The sequence below is a fragment of the Hyla sarda genome, unplaced genomic scaffold (genome assembly GCF_029499605.1).
Source record: "Hyla sarda isolate aHylSar1 unplaced genomic scaffold, aHylSar1.hap1 scaffold_1346, whole genome shotgun sequence".
NCBI lineage: Eukaryota > Metazoa > Chordata > Amphibia > Anura > Hylidae > Hyla > Hyla sarda.
This window is the reverse complement of record NW_026607972.1, coordinates 1-14,697: the sequence shown is the minus strand read 5'-3', so window position 1 is coordinate 14,697 and position 14,697 is coordinate 1. Positions and strand designations below refer to the sequence as shown.

Sequence of the window (14,697 nt, the reverse complement as noted above, 5' to 3'; positions counted from 1 at the left end):
GGAGAGGAGGAGTCTGGGCAGCAGAGAAGACAGGAGGAGCCTGGGCAGCAGGAGAGGAGGAGTCTGGGCAGCAGGAGAGGAGGAGCCTGGGCAGCAGAGAAGACAGGAGGAGCCTGGGCAGCAGGAGAGGAGGAGTCTGGGCAGCAGAGAAGACAGGAGGAGCCTGGGCAGCAGGAGAGGAGGAGCCTGGGCAGCAGGAGAGGAGGAGTCTGGGCAGCAGAGAAGACAGGAGGAGCCTGGGCAGCAGGAGAGGAGGAGTCTGGGCAGCAGGAGAGGAGGAGTCTGGGCAGCAGAGAAGACAGGAGGAGCCTGGGCAGCAGGAGAGGAGGAGCCTGGGCAGCAGGAGAGGAGGAGTCTGGGCAGCAGGAGAGGAGGAGTCTGGGCAGCAGAGAAGACAGGAGGAGCCTGGGCAGCAGGAGAGGAGGAGTCTGGGCAGCAGGAGAGGAGGAGTCTGGGCAGCAGAGAAGACAGGAGGAGCCTGGGCAGCAGAGAAGACAGGAGGAGCCTAGAGAGCATAAAAGAAGAGGAGCTAGGAGAGGACAGAGATCAGGGCCCTCACCTTGGTCACATAGAAAGGCTCCACATTCTTCTTATACAGAGATAAGATGCCAGGAAGGAGGCGGCTGAGTTGATCCTCCAACTTTTCATTGGGCAATAAATGACTCATGGGACCGAGAGCCTCAACCACAGCGAGTTTGACCTGGAGGGAGGAGAGCGCGGGGTGATGTGTGTAGGGTGGTCTCACCATTTATCCTGTGCAGTGGCAATACCTTTCTGGTGTATGCACTCACACAGAACCTGACTGTCCATACAGTGCTCTATTTCCTCACACTGTAGAGTGCGGTTCTTGCTGCGCTCATGTAGCAGAGCTCTCTCAGTGTAACACAAGCACAGGGGCCCGGCTGGCCCTACTCACCTTGGACTCGCGGTTCTGAAGCCAGGAATTGAAGAGGATGTCGTAGGCATTGTAAAGGTCACTGGAGAAGGTGTCCTTCCTCACCGTGGGGTCGGGGGCCTTGTCCAGGTTGGCGAGATATTCCTGAATACTCTCACTGAAATGCTGCAGGGCTGACAAGAGAAGGGGGTCAGCAGAGGACACCCACATGTGACATAGTAACATAGTTTATAAGGATGAAAAAGACCAGAGTCCATCAAGATCACCCTGTATCCCTAATGAGTCCCTAATGAGTCCCTACTGATCCAGAGGAGGCAAAAACCCCTCATACTAGAGGTAAAAACTCCTTCCCGACTCCAAATATCAGAATAAATCCCTGGATCAACGTTCTGTCCCTATAAATCTATTATATATAACCAGCGATGTTATTACTCTCCAAAAATGTATCAAGATCCCTTTATATATTCTATTACAGAGTTCACCATGACACCTCCTCCGGGAGAGAATCCCACAGTCTCACTGCTCTTACAGTAAAGAACCCCGTCTGTGCTGGTGTAGAAACCTTCTTTCCTCTAGATGTAGAGGATGCCCCCTTGTTATATATACAGTCCTGATATATTATATATATTATTAGGTCACCTCCTTGTTATATATACAGTCCTGGGTATAAATAGATCATGGAGAGATCTCTGTACTGTCCTGATATATTATATATATTATTAGGTCACCTCCTTGTTATATATACAGTCCTGGGTATAAATAGATCATGGAGAGATCTCTGTACTGTCCTGATATATTATATATATTATTAGGTCACCTCCTTGTTATATATACAGTCCTGGGTATAAATAGATCATGGAGAGATCTCTGTACTGTCCTGATATATTATATATATTATTAGGTCACCTCCTTGTTATATATACAGTCCTGGGTATAAATAGATCATGGAGAGATCTCTGTACTGTCCTGATATATTATATATATTATTAGGTCACCTCCTTGTTATATACACAGTCCTGATATATTATATATATTATTAGGTCACCTCCTTGTTATATATACAGTCCTGGGTATAAATAGATCATGGAGAGATCTCTGTACTGTCCTGATATATTATATATTATTAGGTCTCCTTGTTATATATACAGTCCTGGGTATAAATAGATCATGGAGAGATCTCTGTACTGTCCTGATATATTATATATATATTATTAGGTCCCCTCCTTGTTATATATACAGTCCTGGGTATAAATAGATCATGGAGAGATCTCTGTACTGTCCTGATATATTATATATATTATTAGGTCACCTCCTTGTTATATATACAGTCCTGGGTATAAATAGATCATGGAGAGATCTCTGTACTGTCCTGATATATTATATATATTATTAGGTCACCTTCTTGTTATATATACAGTCCTGGGTATAAATAGATCATGGAGAGATCTCTGTACTGTCCCCTGATATATATATTATTAGGTCACCTCCTTGTTATATATACAGTCCTGGGTATAAATAGATCATGGAGAGATCTCTGTACTGTCCTGATATATTATATATATTATTAGGTCACCTCCTTGTTATATATACAGTCCTGGGTATAAATAGATCATGGAGAGATCTCTGTACTGTCCTGATATATTATATATATTATTAGGTCACCTCCTTGTTATATATACAGTCCTGGGTATAAATAGATCATGGAGAGATCTCTGTACTGTCCTGATATATTATATATATTATTAGGTCACCTCCTTGTTATATATACAGTTCTGGGTATAAATAGATCATGGAGAGATCTCTGTACTGTCCTGATATATTATATATATTATTAGGTCACCTCCTTGTTATATATACAGTCCTGGGTATAAATAGATCATGGAGAGATCTCTGTACTGTCCTGATATATTATATATATTATTAGGTCACCTTCTTGTTATATATACAGTCCTGGGCATAAATAGATCATGGAGAGATGTCTGTACTGTCCTAACCCTCCCCCGCTCCTATCCCTATTATCCTAACCCCTCCCCCGCTCCTATCCCTATTAATTATTCTAACCCCTCCCCCTGCTCCTATCCCTATTATTCTAACCCCTCCCCCCACTCCTATCCCTACTAATTATTCTAACCCCTCCCCCGCTCCTATCACTATTAACTATTCTAACCCCTCCCTCTGCTCCTATCCCTATTATTCTAACCCCTCCCCCGCTCCTATCCCTATTATTCTAACCCCTCCCCTGCTCCTATCCCTAATAACTATTCTAACCCCTCCCTCTGCTCCACCCCCAGGTACATTAATAAGTCCCCCCCTCTCTATCTACACTATCTTCCCTCCTCCACCATCTTCTGGGCCCCTTGTTACCTCCCTGATCTCCCGCTGCCTCTCTGGTGCGGCTCGTGGTACAGGTCCCTGATCTCCCGCTGCCTCTCTGGTGCGGCTCGTGGTACAGGTCCCTGATCTCCCGCTGCCTCTCTGGTGCGGCTCATGGTACAGGTCCCTGATCTCCCGCTGCCTCTCTGGTGCGGCTCGTGGTACAGGTCCCTGATCTCCCGCTGCCTCTCTGGTGCGGCTCGTGGTACAAGTCCCTGATCTCCCGCTGCCTCTCTGGTGCGGCTCGTGGTACAGGTCCCTGATCTCCCGCTGCCTCTCTGGTGCGGCTCGTGGTACAGGTCCCCGATCTCCCGCTGCCTCTCTGGTGCGGCTCGTGGTACAGGTCCCTGATCTCCCGCTGCCTCTCTGGTGCGGCTCGTGGTACAGGGAATATTTCAGATAATACTACCTTGGAGGTCCTTGCCTTAAACTTGCGGCCCAAGTCCCTGAAATCATTTTTTAGGACACTCCACTTACCTCTTACTTTGTCATTGGTGCCAATATGTACCATGACTGCTGGGTCCTCTCCAGCCCCGCCCAGCAACCTGTCAACCCGATCCGCGATGTGCCGAACTCGTGCGCCAGGAAGACAACACACTGTTCGGTGATCCCGGTCTTTGTGACAGATCGCCCTGTCTGTCCCCCTAATAATTGAGTCCCCCACCACTACCAGTACCTGTCTGGCCTTCCCTGCACTCCTCCCTCCTTACTGGGGCAGACACCCCCCTGGTGGTCAGAGGCAGAGTCCTGCTGCAGTACTGCTAGCTCTGTAATAGCATCCCCCTCATCTGCCAACCGGGCAAACTTGTTGGGGTGTCCAGAACAGGACTAGCCTCCCTGACCCTTATCCCTCTACCCCTCCAGATCAGGACTAGCCTCCCTGACCCTTATCCCTCTACCCCTCCAGATCAGGACTAGCCTCCCTGACCCATATCCCTCTACCCCTCCAGATCAGGACTAGCCTCTCTGACAGTTTTCCCTCTACCCCGTTTTCTAACTGTAACCCTGCTCACTGCCTGACTGTCCTGTCCCTCCGTCCCACTATCCTCCCCTCCTCTACCCCAGAGAGTACTTGCTCAGTGAGCAGGAGACTCCTCTCCAAGTTGTCAATCCATCTCAGTGTTGACAGTTGCTCCTCTAGATCCAGGATCGGGGCTTCCAAATGAACATCTCACACAACAATCTGCACCTCACACTGCTGGTCAAGGATTGTATACATTGCAGGATGTACACCGGACTGCATTTTCCAACATGGAGGCCATCTAGTTATGAGGATTTCACAGATTAATCGCCAACAACAGACAGTAAATATTACAAATGAATTCTCAGTAGACCTTGTGAGTTACAGTCTCTACAGTATAAGTAAAGTGACACTCGCAGCGATCTCAAACTCCTGCTTTTAAACTCTCAGGTTTTCTAACTCTCTTACAAGTACCTCTCTAAACCACCACTCAGACTGAGCTGTGTAGAATGTGTACCCCTGCAGAAGATACAGTCAAATCTGGCCGCCACCCTGGAGACCAAGAAAACTGCCAGCTGAGGGCGCTATGACTTATTATAGACACCTGTAGATTATAGACATTCGAAACTGCTGGGAAACCCCTGCAATACCTTCACAACAAAAACTGAGAGGGGAGGGGGGCTAATATGGATCTCCTCTACACCCAGGTGTGAGCAGATTGCGCAATTGTGACGGTGACAGCAAACCCAAAAAGGAGAAGAATTCACACCCAAAAGGGATTGGGGTGGGGGGAGGGGGAGGGGTCTCATCTCCTGCAGTATATGTCCATATATGTAGAGGGAATCTCCAGACTGCACAATACTTCCTGTGAATCGCTCGTGCGCATCGTCCGCTCTCTATTTCCATCACCTGCACTCCTACACTGAAGAGCTGAAGAGCAGAAAAAGGGAAGTGAGACCCCCGGGACCTCAGATGTGAAGAGAAACCCCCTCGGGACCTCAAATGTGAAGAGAAATCTTACATTTTTCAGTGTTGAACCTCATCTGCCAATTCCCGCCCAAACCTCCAACCTATCCAGATCCATTTGTAACAGTGCACTCTCCTGTATAGTGTTATCTACTATACAAAGTGTACTGTTTTCTATAGTGTTTACCGCTTTACAGAGTTTAGTATAATCTACAAAATATTGCTACTTTACTATTCAACCCCTCTACAAGGTCATTAATAAATATATTAAAAAGAACAGGACCCAAGACTGACCCTTGTGGTCCCCACTAGTAACAGTCACCCAATCAGAATAAGTACCATTAATAACCACCCTCTGTTTCCTATCGCTGAGCCACTAACTTACCCACTTACACACATTCTCCCCCAGCCCCATCCTTCTCATTTTATGTACCAATCTTTTATGTGGCACCATATCAAATCCTTTGGAAAAATCCAGATATACGACATCCAGCGATTGCCCCTGGTCTAGTCTGGAGCTCACCTCCTCATAAAAGCTGATTAAGGTGATAGGACCGATCCCTCACAAAGACCACGTGATATAATACTCCAGAATAGCATCTCTAGAAAACCCTCAAACAATTTACATACAACAGAGGTTAAAACTAAAAAGGTCTATAATTCCCAGGGTCACCTTTTGATCCCTTTTTAAATATTGGTACCACATTTGCCATGTGCCAGTCCAGGGGAACAGTCTCTGTTACTATAGAGTCCCTGAATATTAAAAATAGGGATCTGTCTATCGCATTACTTAATTCCTTTAGAACACAGGGGTGAATGCAATCTGGAGCTGGTGATTTGTCTATTTTGATTTTTTTGTAGGCGGCACTGTACTTCTTCCTGGGTTAGACAGGTGACCCGTACTTCTTCCTGGGTTAGACAGGTGACCTGTACTTCTTCCTGGGTTAGACAGGTGACCTGTACTTCTTCCTGGATTAGACAGGTGACCTGTACTTCTTCCTGGATTAGACAGGTGACCTGTACTTCTTCCTGGATTAGACAGGTGACCTGTACTTCTTCCTGGATTAGACAGGTGACCTGTACTTCTTCCTGGATTAGACAGGTGACCTGTACAGGGGAGTTTACCTCATCTCGCTGTATTTCACCTGGCATTTCATTTTCCTCGGTGAATACAGTGGAGAAGAATTTGTTTAATATATTTGCTTTTTCCTGATCCAGTTTAGAATTTTTTTTATTGTTTTTTAAAAGGGCCAAAACTTTCATTTACAACCTTTTTTCTATTTAAATACATTGCTCAAAAAAATAAAAGGGAACACTAAGATAACATTCTAGATCTGAATGAATGAACTAATCGTATGAAATCCTTTCGTCTTTACATAGTTGAATGCGCTGACAACAAAATCACACAAAAATTATCAATGGAAATGAAATGTATTAACCCCTGGAGGTCTGGATATGGAGTCACTCAAAATCACAGAGGAAAACCCCACTACAGGCTGATCCAACTTTATGTAATGTCCTTAATACAAGTCCCAATGAGGCTCAGTAGTGTGTGTGGCCTCCACGTGCCCGTATGACCTCCCTACAACGCCTGGGCATGATCCTGATGAGGTGGGGGATGGTCTCCTGAGGGATGTCCTCCCAGACCTGGACTAAAGCATCCGCCAACTCCTGGACAGTCTGTGGTGGATGGAGCGAGACGTCCCAGATGTGCTCAATCGGATTCAGGGGAACGGGCGGCCAGTCCATAGCATCAATGCCTTTCTCTTGTAGGAACTACTGACACACTCCAGCCACATGAGGTCTAGCATTTTCTTTCATTAGGAAGAACCCAACCGCACCAGCATATGGTCTCACAAGGGGTCTGAGTATCTCATCTCGGTACCTAATGGCAGTCAGGCTACCTCTGGCAAGAACATTGAGGGCTGTGCGGCCCCCCAAAGAAATGCCACGCCCCACCATTACTGACCCACCGCCAAACCGGTCATGATGGAGGATGTTGCAGGCAGCAGAACGTTCTCCACGGTATCTCCAGACTCTGTCACATGTGCTCAGTGTGAACCTGCTTTCATCTGTGAAGAGCACAGGGCCCCAGTGGTGAATTTACCAATCTTGGTGTTCTCTGGAAATGCCAAACGTCCTGCACAGTGTTGGGCTGTAAGCACAACCCCTACCTGTGTATGTCGGACCCTCATATTCCCCTCATGGAGTCATTTTGCAGGGCTCTGGCAGTGCTCCTCCTGCTCCTCCTTGCACAAAGGCGGAGGTAGCGGTCCTGCTGCAGGGTTGTTGCCCTCCTACGGCCTCCTCCACGTCTCCTGATGTACTGGCCTGTCTCCTGGTAGCCCCTCCATGTTCTGGACACTACGCTGACAGACACAGAAAACCTTCTTGCCACAGCTCGCATTGATGTGCCCTCCTGGATGAGCTGCACTACCTGAGCCACTTGTGTGGGTTGTAAACTCTGTCTCATGCTACCAATAGAGTGAAAGCACCGCCAGCATTCAAAAGTGACCAAAACATCAGCCAGGAAGCATAGGAACTGAGAAGTGGTCTGTGGTCACGACCTACGGAACCACTCCTTTATTGGGGTGTCTTGCTAATGGCCTATAATTTCCACGTGTTGTCTGTTCCATGTGAAATTGATTGTCAGTGTTCTTCCTGAGTGGACAGTGGGATTTCACACAAGTGTCAGTGACTTGGAGTCACATTGTGGGGTTTATGTGTTCTTTATTATTTTGCTATTTATAAATTTAAAAAAACATTTTGGGGTTAGTTTTACTCTCTTTGGCAATGAGTCTTTCTATTTTTGCGGCTTTTATCTGTTTTTTACATATTTTACATTTTCTCTATAGCTTTTAATGCTTCCTCACTGCCGTCCTGTATTAGTAGTTTAAATCCTTTTATTTTTGTCATTTATTGCCCCTTTTTTATTCTTCCATATTGGTTTTCTTTTATTTCTGACCCTTTTATTCCCATAAGGTTTATACATCTTACAGTGAGAATTTAGGATATTTTTATAAGTCTCCCATTTAGTGTCAGTATTGTTGTTTTTGAGGACATTATCCCATTTTATATTGTTGTTATCTCTGAGTCGATCTGACTTTTCCTTCCTGAAGTTCATTGTTTTTGTGGCCCCTCGAGAGATTCCCTTATTGAAGAACAAGTTATAATGGATTATATTATGGTCACTATTTCCCAGGTGGCCAAATACCTGCACATTAGTTACTCTGTCAGGGGTTAATATTAAGTCTAGTAGGACGCCCCCTCTGGTCAGGTCTGTCAGGGGTTAATATTAAGTCTAGTAGGGTGCCCCCTCTGGTCAGGTCTGTTGGGTAATATTAAGTCTAGTAGGGCGCCCCCTCTGGTCAGGTCTGATAATATTAAGTCTAGTAGGGCGTCCCCTCTGGTCAGGTCTGTTAGTATTAAGTCTAGTAGGGCGCCCCCTCTGGTCAGGTCTGATAATATTAAGTCTAGTAGGGCGCCCCCTCTGGTCAGGTCTGATAATATTAAGTCTAGTAGGACGCCCCCTCTGGTCAGGTCTGATAATATTAAGTCTAGTAGGGCGCCCCCTCTGATCAGGTCTGATAATATTAAGTCTAGTAGGGCGCCACCCCCTCTGGTCAGGTCTGTTGGATAATATTAAGTCTAGTAGGGCGCCCCCTCTGGTCAGGTCTGTTGGATAATATTAAGTCTAGTAGGGCGTCCCCTCTGGTCAGGTCTGATAATATTAAGTCTAGTAGGGCGCCCCCTCTGGTCAGGTCTGATAATATTAAGTCTAGTAGGGCGCCCCCTCTGGTCAGGTCTGTTGGATAATATTAAGTCTAGTAGGACGCCCCCTCTGGTCAGGTCTGTTGGATAATATTAAGTCTAGTAGGGCGCCCCCTCTGGTCAGGTCTGTTGGATAATATTAAGTCTAGTAGGACGCCCCCTCTGGTCAGGTCTGTTGGATAATATTAAGTCTAGTAGGACGCCCCCTCTGGTCAGGTCTGTTGGATAATATTAAGTCTAGTAAGGCGCCCCCTCTGGTCAGGTCTGATAATATTAAGTCTAGTAGGGTGCCCCCTCTGGTCAGGTCTGATAATATTGTCTAGTAGGGCGCCCCCTCTGGTCAGGTCTGATAATATTGTCTAGTAGGGCGCCCCCTCTGGTCAGGTCTGATAATATTAAGTCTAGTAGGGCGCCCCCTCTGGTCAGGTCTGTTGGATAATATTAAGTCTAGTAAGGCGCCCCCTCTGGTCAGGTCTGTTGGATAATATTAAGTCTAGTAGGGCGCCCCCTCTGGTCAGGTCTGTTGGATAATATTAAGTCTAGTAGGGCGCCCCCTCTGGTCAGGTCTATTGGATAATATTAAGTCTAGTAGGGCGCCCCCTCTGGTCAGGTCTATTGGGTAATATTAAGTCTAGTAGGACGCCCCCTCTGGTCAGGTCTGTTGGGTAATATTAAATCTAGTAGGGCGCCCCCTCTGGTCAGGTCTGTTGGGTAATATTAAATCTAGTAGGGCGCCCCCTCTGGTCAGGTCTGTTGGGTAATATTAAATCTAGTAGGGCGCCCCCTCTGGTCAGGTCTGATAATATTAAGTCTAGTAGGGCGCCTCCTCTGGTCAGGTCTATTGGGTAATATTAAGTCTAGTAGGGCGCCCCCTCTGGTCAGGTCTGTTGGTTAATATTAAGTCTAGTAGGACGCCCCCTCTGGTCAGGTCTGTTGGGTAATATTAAGTCTAGTAGGGCGCCCCCTCTGGTCAGGTCTGATAATATTAAGTCTAGTAGGGCGCCCCCTCTGGTCAGGTCTGATAATATTAAGTCTAGTAGGACGCCCCCTCTGGTCAGGTCTGATAATATTATGTCTAGTAGGGCGCCCCCTCTGGTCAGGTCTGATAATAATAAGTCTAGTAGGGCGCCCCCTCTGGTCAGGTCTGATAATATTAAGTCTAGTAGGACGCCCCCTCTGGTCAGGTCTGTTGGGTAATATTAAGTCTAGTAGGGCGCCCCCTCTGGTCAGGTCTGATAATATTAAGTCTAGTAGGGCGCCCCCTCTGGTCAGGTCTGATAATATTATGTCTAGTAGGACGCCCCCTCTGGTCAGGTCTGTTGGGTAATATTAAGTCTAGTAGGACGCCCCCTCTGGTCAGGTCTGATAATATTAAGTCTAGTAGGGCGCCCCCTCTGGTCAGGTCTGATAATATTAAGTCTAGTAGGGCGCCCCCTCTGGTCAGGTCTGATAATATTAAGTCTAGTAGGGCGCCCCCTCTGGTCAGGTCTGATAATATTAAGTCTAGTAGGGCGCCCCCTCTGGTCAGGTCTGATAATATTATGTCTAGTAGGGCGCCCCCTCTGGTCCCCATTATTATCTCCTCGTTCTGATGATTATTTCCTCAGTAATTGATCTTCTGTCTCTTCCATTATGTTTGGAGGTTTATAGGTTATAACCCGATCAGGATTTATTATTATTATCTCCAAATATTTCTCCCCATAATGACTCCACATTATCCTCTCCTCCCGTATATCCTCCCGCAGTGCGGCCTCCACATTATCGCCTCCTCCTGTATATCCTCCCGCAGTGCGGCCTCCACATTATCCTCTCCTCCTGTATATCCTCCCGCAGTGCGGCCTCCACATTATCCTCTCCTCCTGTATATCCTCCCGCAGTGCGGCCTCCACATTATCCTCTCCTCCTGTATATCCTCCCGCAGTGCGGTCTCCACATTATCGTCTCCTCCCATATATCCTCCCGCAGTGCGGCCTCCACATTATCCTCTCCTCCTGTATATCCTCCCGCAGTGCGGTCTCCACATTATCGTCTCCTCCCATATATCCTCCCGCAGTGCGGCCTCCACATTATCGTCTCCTCCTGTTTATCCTCCCGCAGTGCGGCCTCCACATTATCGTCTCCTCCTGTATATCCTCCCGCAGTGCGGCCTCCACATTATCGTCTCCTCCTGTATATCCTCCCGCAGTGCGGCCTCCACATTATCCTCTCCTCCTGTATATCCTCCCGCAGTGCGGCCTCCACATTATCATCTCCTCCTGTATATCCTCCCGCAGTGCGGCCTCCACATTATCGTCTCCTCCTGTATATCCTCCCGCAGTGCGGCCTCCACATTATCGTCTCCTCCTGTATATCCTCCCGCAGTGCGGCCTCCACATTATCCTCTCCTCCTGTATATCCTCCCGCAGTGCGGCCTCCACATTATCGTCTCCTCCTGTATATCCTCCCGCAGTGCGGCCTCCACATTATCGTCTCCTCCCGCAGTGCGGCCTCCACATTATCGTCTCCTCCCGCAGTGCGGCCTCCACATTATCGTCTCCTCCTGTATATCCTCCCGCAGTGCGGCCTCCACATTATCCTCTCCTCCTGTATATCCTCCCGCAGTGCGGCCTCCACATTATCATCTCCTCCTGTATATCCGCCCGCAGTGCGGCCTCCACATTATCCTCTCCTCCTGTATATCCTCCCGCAGTGCGGCCTCCACATTATCGTCTCCTCCTGTATATCCTCCCGCAGTGCGGCCTCCACATTATCGTCTCCTCCTGTATATCCTCCCGCAGTGCGGCCTCCACATTATCGTCTCCTCCTGTATATCCTCCCGCAGTGCGGCCTCCACATTATCGTCTCCTCCTGTATATCCTCCCGCAGTGCGGCCTCCACATTATCCTCTCCTCCTGTATATCCTCCCGCAGTGCGGCCTCCACATTATCGTCTCCTCCTGTATATCCTCCCGCAGTGCGGCCTCTACATTATCGTCTCCTCCTGTATATCCTCCCGCAGTGCGGCCTCCACATTATCCTCTCCTCCTGTATATCCTCCCGCAGTGCGGCCTCCACATTATCGTCTCCTCCTGTTTATCCTCCCGCAGTGCGGCCTCCACATTATCGTCTCCTCCTGTATATCCTCCCGCAGTGCGGCCTCCACATTATCGTCTCCTCCCATATATCCTCCCGCAGTGCGGCCTCCACATTATCGTCTCCTCCTGTATATCCTCCCGCAGTGCGGCCTCCACATTATCGTCTCCTCCTGTTTATCCTCCCGCAGTGCGGCCTCCACATTATCGTCTCCTCCTGTATATCCTCCCGCAGTGCGGCCTCCACATTATCGTCTCCTCCTGTTTATCCTCCCGCAGTGCGGCCTCCACATTATCGTCTCCTCCCGTATATCCTCCCGCAGTGCAGCCTCCACATTATCGTCTCCTCCCGTATATCCTCCAGCAGTGCGGCCTCCACATTATCGTCTCCTCCTGTTTATCCTCCCGCAGTGCAGCCTCCACATTATCGTCTCCTCCCGTATATCCTCCCGCAGTGCGGCCTTCAGACTGGACTTTACATAAACTCCTCCCCCTTTCCGTTGTGTCCGCTCCTTCCTGACTATAACCCTGTATGTTCCCGCCCAGTCACAGCGATCGTCCAACCAAGTCTGTTATACCGCGATGTCATAATCCTCCTCAGACATAACCGCTGCAGGGCCTCAGTTTATTGGTCAGACGCCTGGTATTAGTCATCATGTGATTCAATGTGTATGTAGCCTATCCCCCCACCCCCGCTCCTATCCCTATTATCCTAACCCCCCCCCGCTCCTATCCCTATTATCCTAACCCCTCCCCCCCGCTCCTATCCCTATTATCCTAACCCCTCCCCCCCCGCTCCTATCCCTATTATCCTAACCCTCCCCCCCCCCCCCGCTCCTATCCCTATTATCCTAACCCCCCCCCCCGCTCCTATCCCTATTATCCTAACCCCCCCCCCCCTCGCTCCTATCCCTATTATCCTAACCCCCCCCCCCCTCGCTCCTATCCTATTATCCTAACCCCCCCGCTCCTATCCCTATCATCCTAACCCCCCCCCCCGCTCCTCTCCCTATTATCCTAACCTCCCCCGCGGCTCCTGTCCCTATTATCCTAACCTCCCCCCCGGCTCCTGTCCCTATTATCCTAACACCCCCCCCGGCTCCTGTCCCTATTATCCTAACACCCCCCCCGGCTCCTGTCCCTATTATCCTAACACCCCCCCCCCGGCTCCTGTCCCTATTATCCTAACACCCCCCCCGGCTCCTGTCCCTATTATCCTAACAACCCCCCCCCCCCCCGCTCCTATCCCTATTATCCTAACCCCCCCCCGCTCCTATCCCTATTATACTAACCCCTCCCCCGCTCCTATCCCTATTAGCTATTCTAACCCCTCCCCCCCGATCCTATCCCTATTAGCTATTCTAACCCCTCCCCCCCCGATCCTATCCCTATTAACTATCCTAACCCCTCCCCCAGCTCCTATCCCAATTATCCTAACCCCTCCCACACTCCTATCCCTATTAATTATCCTAACCCCTCCCCCGCTCCTATCCCTATTAACTAGGGATCAACCAATATTGATTTTTTAGGGCCAATACCGATAATCTTTCAGGCCGATAGTTTATACTGATATCCCGGTATAAGTTATCGGCTATTTCTGAACCCCCGGGACCTCCGATATATGTAGAGCCCCTGCTGTTATGCCCCATCACCCCACAGAGTATCCTGCACTCACCAACACAGAAGACGGCCTTCATGGGGTCCTGCTTCACCATCCCCAACATGGGGAGCATCGTGCCCAGGATAGAGTTCAGGAACGGGACCATCCCGAAAACTGAGAAGAGAAGGAGTAACATTTGGCAGTCACCGCGGACCACACAACATTGTATCCAGCTGCTTCCTGCCCCCCCCCCCCATTATCACAGAGCGCCATGATCTAGGTAGGCTGCCCTGCAATCCTCCTCCTCCTCTGCGCTAGTCACCACATACACCCCCTGCTCCACATTAGTTTCTCCCATCCCTGTGCACAGCCATACACCCGGATCGTACCATTAGCCAGGGAGAGGTTAGCCAGCGTCTGCATGACAAAGAAGTGCGGCAGGATCCCCGGCTGGAACTTTAGCAGAATCTCCTCCATGACGCTGTTGATGAATAGTCTCCCGACCGCGACCAGAACATTACTAGCCGCCTGCTGCCACTCGAAGATGATGTCCTGCAAGCGAAAAATCAGGAGAGCTGCATACCGAAAACGAGAGCAACCAACCACAGAGCAGCCCGCCCCAGCCGCCGCCCCGCAGGAGGAGCCCGCCCCAGCCGCCGCCCCGCAGGGGAGCCCCACCTCAGCCCCTCAGAGGAGCCCGCCCCAGCCGCCGCCCCACTGCCCAGGAGCCCGCCCCAGCCCCTCAGAGGAGCCCGCCCCAGCCGCCGCCCCACTGCCCAGGAGCCCGCCCCAGCCGCCGCCCCACTGCCCAGGAGCCCGCCCCAGCCGCCGCCCCACTGCCCAGGAGCCCGCCCCAGCCGCCGCCCCACTGCCCAGGAGCCCGCCCCAGCCGCCGCCCCACTGCCCAGGAGCCCGCCCCAGCCGCCGCCCCACTGCCCAGGAGCCCGCCCCAGCCGCCGCCCCACTGCCCAGGAGCCAGCCCCAGCCGCCGCCCCACTGCCCAGGAGCCCGCCCCAGCCGCCGCCCCACTGACCAGGAGCTCGCCCCAGCCGCCGCCCCAC

At 50.0% G+C, this 14,697-nt stretch overlaps 1 protein-coding gene across 1 annotated transcript in view; it reads right to left on the bottom strand.

Annotated features, from left to right (window-relative positions):
* Positions 1-14,188, bottom strand: part of LOC130305946 (maestro heat-like repeat-containing protein family member 1) — a gene marked incomplete at its 5' end in the record, with an annotated part of 78,651 nt that extends 64,463 nt beyond the window's left edge. Inside the window, 4 exon segments of the mRNA XM_056552050.1 lie at positions 560-700; positions 917-1,068; positions 13,712-13,810; positions 14,026-14,188. Of these exon segments, the coding sequence (XP_056408025.1) occupies positions 560-700; positions 917-1,068; positions 13,712-13,810; positions 14,026-14,188 (555 nt within the window).
* Between the last annotated feature and the right edge of the window lie 509 nt (positions 14,189-14,697).